This window comes from Prosopis cineraria, unplaced genomic scaffold (genome assembly GCF_029017545.1).
Source record: "Prosopis cineraria cultivar Desert tree isolate PC_DT_omini unplaced genomic scaffold, ASM2901754v1 PC1, whole genome shotgun sequence".
NCBI classification, from domain to species: Eukaryota; Viridiplantae; Streptophyta; class Magnoliopsida; order Fabales; family Fabaceae; genus Prosopis; species Prosopis cineraria.
This window is the reverse complement of record NW_026555332.1, coordinates 20211089-20216161: the sequence shown is the minus strand read 5'-3', so window position 1 is coordinate 20216161 and position 5073 is coordinate 20211089. Positions and strand designations below refer to the sequence as shown.

General features: G+C 33.1%; 1 protein-coding gene across 1 annotated transcript; it reads right to left on the bottom strand.

The window, feature by feature from the left end:
* Positions 1–1424: 1424 nt before the first annotated feature.
* LOC129319019 (beta-carotene hydroxylase 2, chloroplastic-like) lies at positions 1425–4459 on the bottom strand. The gene is made up of 7 exons (XM_054964052.1): positions 3925–4459; positions 3777–3836; positions 3614–3685; positions 3316–3450; positions 3024–3149; positions 2813–2869; positions 1425–1855 (listed from the first exon to the last, which is right to left on the bottom strand). Exons 1-7 carry the CDS (start codon positions 4327–4329, stop codon positions 1772–1774), a joined length of 939 nt encoding a protein of 312 aa, XP_054820027.1. The 5' UTR covers positions 4330–4459; the 3' UTR covers positions 1425–1771.
* Positions 4460–5073: the final 614 nt, after the last annotated feature.

Sequence of the window (5073 nt, the reverse complement as noted above, 5' to 3'; positions counted from 1 at the left end):
TAAGATTTATTTCGCACTATGTTATAATATAAGTTATCCAGTGGTTCTCGAAAAATAGTTCATGATTAAATTTTTACCTTTACCCTCTATTAAAAATGCTGCATTTTATTTTCTCAATTTTTTAATACCCAAGCCTCCTTCCATTTTCGACAGTAATCTAATCCAAAGAGATAAGATGGAGTTTATGCTTCTCCTCCATATCACCCCACAAAAAAAACTTCTACTCTTCTTATCAATTTCGTTCGACAACCTCTTGGGGGAGCAACATAATTTGCATATGATAGGAAGGTAAAGCTGATATAGCAACTTTAATCAAAGTAGCTATGCTGGCAATGTTTAGGAGTTTGCTCTTCCACCTATCAAGCTTCTATTGTGTCTTATCTAGATTTGGTGCAAAGAGAATGTAGAGGCCTGCCTATGAATGAGTAAGATTCCTAAATATTTGCCAATCAGTAAGTCCCACTTTCATTCTCTAGCTCAACTCATAAGCTCTAGAGAAATGCCCATTATTTGAGAAATGCCCATTCTCTAGCACAACTCATAAATATCGACTAATTTTAATGATCTTAATCATTTATATCGATTACTTAATGTAAATTATATTTAAAAATGAGAGAGAATTTTAGTTAGGACTCTCAAAAGCAAGCTATCTACAAAAAAGGCCTATTTGCAAGCCCAATAAGGGCATTTGTGTCATTTTGACAAAAAATTCAATTACAATTAGGGCCTTTAAGCTTGACGGAATTTCATATTTCTTTGGAGGTTTTTTTGTAGATATCTTACTTCTTATGGCCTTAACTAAAATTCTCCATGAAAATAAAGTAATACATTTCCCAACTCCATGACAGTACAAAATGGAGTTGTGTGAATATGCATATATGCACCATATGCCATATGCGATCCCTCATCGTCCGCAAGCCATATCAAATGCTACAGAATTATTTATCTAATTTGTTAAGATCCATCTTTTGAGATCCATGTTTTGTTCCTAAACTATTTTTGTAAGAACATTTAATATCCTAAACGCTTTACCTTAACAATGTTGCCCTTGAAGTAATTTCTTTGTGCACCCCTTGAAATAATTAAATCATAACAATGTTACCCCTAACATTAAATAGACAAACATTAATCATAAACTTTTATTGACTCAAACTTAACATCAAGAAAACATTGTTACAATTTAATTACATCAAAGTAATATTGTTATGATTTGAATCAAACTTATTTTTAAGCAAAATTAACTATCAACATTTGCCCATATAATGTCAAGAGCAACATTATTACAATTTAATTACTTCAAAGGTAACATTGTTATGACAATAAGTTTAGGATCACCATGGAAACTCCTATCAAAATAATTCTATGGTAAAAATAAACTTTAACCCATTTGTTTATGATCAAATTTAATCAAATGAATGGAAGGGTTAAAAGGTAATTTACTATATGAAATATTCATATGCTTAAACAAGAATGTAACTTTGTACAAGCTACATCGGTGGGGACACGATGATTGGTCATTGCAAGGAACATCTCAAGACACCACCCTTACTCCTCCTAGTCTTCGTCTTCATTTTTCTTTTTCTTTTCTTTTTGAGATCCCATTTTGATTTTAATTTCTTCTTTTATATTTCTTCCTTCATACGATGTAACCACGTAGCAACTATGCGTAAACAAAGAAGCTAATCATCAAAATCTCTTCCAATGAATAAAAAGGTTATTCCTCTACACTCACTCATCATCACAACCGATTTGCATTATATAATTAATTAGGTCATGATGATCCATTTTTATAAGATTTTGTTCTTCTAATTATTTCTTTCTCCAGCTCTTCTGCTCCCCCCACTTCTTCTACTTCCTGCACCAACAAAACCAAATAATCCTTAACTCATTTTTCACACGCAATTTCTTTTCTTTTCTTTTTTTTTTTTTACGTTATTCTTCAACATGAGTCCTTCTATTTATGTTAAAATAATTAGTTGAAGATGATGACATTTCAAGTATACTAACAATATGGCTGCTAAAATTAATTTACTTTTTCCTATTTGATCTTTCAAGATTATTATTGCATGCAAAAGTTATTTGTTAAAAATAACAGTGACCGTGTATTATTCTTTTGCCGAATAACTCAAACGTTAAGTGTAACATAGATCGCTTCTAAATTTTGATGTAATTACATAAATCTCATTTATATATATATATAAACCTATGCTGAATTTTACAAGAATTTTAAAGAGTTTTTTTTTATTTATAAAACTTACCCCAAAAAAAACTCATCTTACATAAAGATTAAATAACTCAAAAGTATTAAACTTACTTAAATTACATTAAAAAAATTTCAAAATATCACAAAGCCGCTACAGGAAAAAATTGAAAAGAAAAGAAGTTTCCTTGATTTTAAAAACGTTCAAGAAAGATATGTGTAATTTATTTTTTTCATAAAAATGAAAGCGTATACAATATAAAAATAGAATGAATGTTTGTATCATAAAATCTGAGAGATTGAGTTGAACTAATTTATTTTTTGTTCTTGAGGAGACCTTTCCAGATTTTATAACCAGAAGATAAGTATATGTACTTTTTAACAAAAATAAATAATCCATTTCCTAATGTTCGTTGGTAGGAGGAGCAATGAAATAATTAATTTACAAATAATCATCAATATCATAAATATACTTCTAAATAAAAGTTATAGAAAATTATATTATTCATAAATATAACTCATTCAAAATATAGACAAAAACTTAAAATCAGTTATTTGTCACTATATTGAAAAATACCGGAAAAGAAAAAGAAAAACAAACGGGTTGCTTACCTTTGGTCCCAAAAACAGTCCATATGGAACCCCATTGAATTTGTCTGTATGGTGAAGCTGAGGAAACATACACGATAAAGATTGTGAGATATTTTTCCCGAACAACACAAGACACAATTTTTTTTTCTTTTTCCTATTTTGATAAATAAATAAATAAATATAAATACATATTCATGAAAGGGAATATTATTGCTGGTGTAGAATCGCTTACATGGTGAGCAGAGGCCACCCTTCTGAAGTAGGGCACGTTGGCAATGGGCCCCACAGGGAATCTCTTGTGCACCAAACCGTCGTGGACGAACATGTAGGCCATTCCAAACACCGTAATTCCCAATCCCTTCAAATACACAAATAGCATAGCCATATTGTCATGACTAGAATGATTCAGGGTATTTTCGACATTTCTCATGGGACAAAGCAAATCCCGATTATGCCGTTAAATTAACGTGATTAAAAATAATTAATCAGAGATTTGGAATATGATTGATTTGTATTGTACTTACAGCACCGAAGCACAGACCAGGGATCAGACCCTTGTTGAAGAATCCGTAAGAGAGAAGACCGATCGCTGGCACTGCGTTTATTATTGCGAACACGTCGTTTAGCTCGAACGGCCCTTCTCTTGCTCTATGGTGCGACTGTAATTATTCAAGTTCAAGTTTCTCAGAGGTTAACAATTTTCTGCTTGGTAGCTGAGAATTTGAAAGGGAAAATTCAAACTGAAGGAGAAAGGATTAGAATTATATATCTTGTTGCTTTTGAGTCTACTGATCAGTAATTAAATTGAAAATTCAAGCTTACCTCATGCATATGCCATAAGGAGGCATGCCAGAGAGATTTATGAGCCCATCTTGCCCAGAATTCCATACCCACCTGAAAATCAGATATACACAGTTGAATTTAGGGCTCAGATTTCACGGAAAACGAAGTTAAGTGATGAATTGGAGAAGGAAATGGAACTTACAGCAGCGCCAACGGAGAGAGCGAATGTACCAAACATTTCAGACCAAGGAACTTCTCCACCCTACTCGGATTAAATCCAAATGGAAAACAATTTCAGAAACAACGTGGAAAATTCAGCGAGAGAGATTCAAAGTCTGAAAGAAAGTTACCTCCATTTGCCACCAGAATCTGTAATAAACGGCCATAACAGCCATGGACATAATCCCAAAGCTAGACATCACAGCCGCAACGAGATAAGTGAATCTCTCCGATCTCTTCCTGGCCAATCTCTCTGCCATGCGAACTGATACAGCTTCGGAATCGGAATCGACTCGATTATTAGGCTCTTTCTCTTCGTCGTCGGCTTCGATCTGGATGCTCTGTTTGGGATCCTCCATGAGGACGCAGACAGTGAAGGAGGGTAACCGTGGGCTTCGACGGGTTGTGGTAGTCCGACGAGGGAAACATCTTAAGGAAGTGAAGAGAAGAGGTGGGACCGCCTTGGGGAGGGGGTCTGAGGTATGGAAGAAGTCGATGGGCTTCAAGGTTATGGTGGCGGAGAATCCTGCCGCCATGGATGAGCGCTAGAAGCTTTGAGGTTGAGTGAGATTTGCGTTTGAGTGAAATGTGTGTCGCAGAGAGAGAGAGAGAGAGAGAGAGAGAGAGAGAGACAGATCAATGTGTGTGTCGCAGAGAGTATGTTGCAAGAATGAGAAGAACCCTTATAAAGCAGAAGCCACATAGACCACAACTTCATATCACCGTCTTTTAACTTTTTGAACAGAAGGTCTCAAGTTGCGTGCCTGCGTGGATGAATGTGGACTCGTTTCGGATTAATATCCTGAAAATAAATAAATAAATAAAGGCGTACGTTGGCGTTGCAATCGACAAAAGTGCCATGATCATTAGCTTAAATTACAATCAACCCATTCTGTTTTGTTTCTTGAAAAAATTAAAATTAAAATGGTTACAATTATGATTTAAAAATCAAAATATTATAAATATAAATATAATTACAATATATATTTATGAAACTGTTGTTTATAAAAATTAAAGGGTCAATAAGTAAATTATCTCTAAATTATGGTCAAGTAATATCATAGACTTTAAACTTATTTATTATACAAATTATTTGCTAAACTTTTAAAAATGGTGTAGTTTGATTTTAACGGTGAATAAAAGTTAATTTTGATAGTTAGTTAATTAAAAAATGACATAAAAAAACTTTAAAAAGTACAATAAATGACTCAAAAATTATAAACAAGGACCCAAAACAATTTTTGGTCATTTTTTTATAATTTTGAAATTTTTTCTATCAT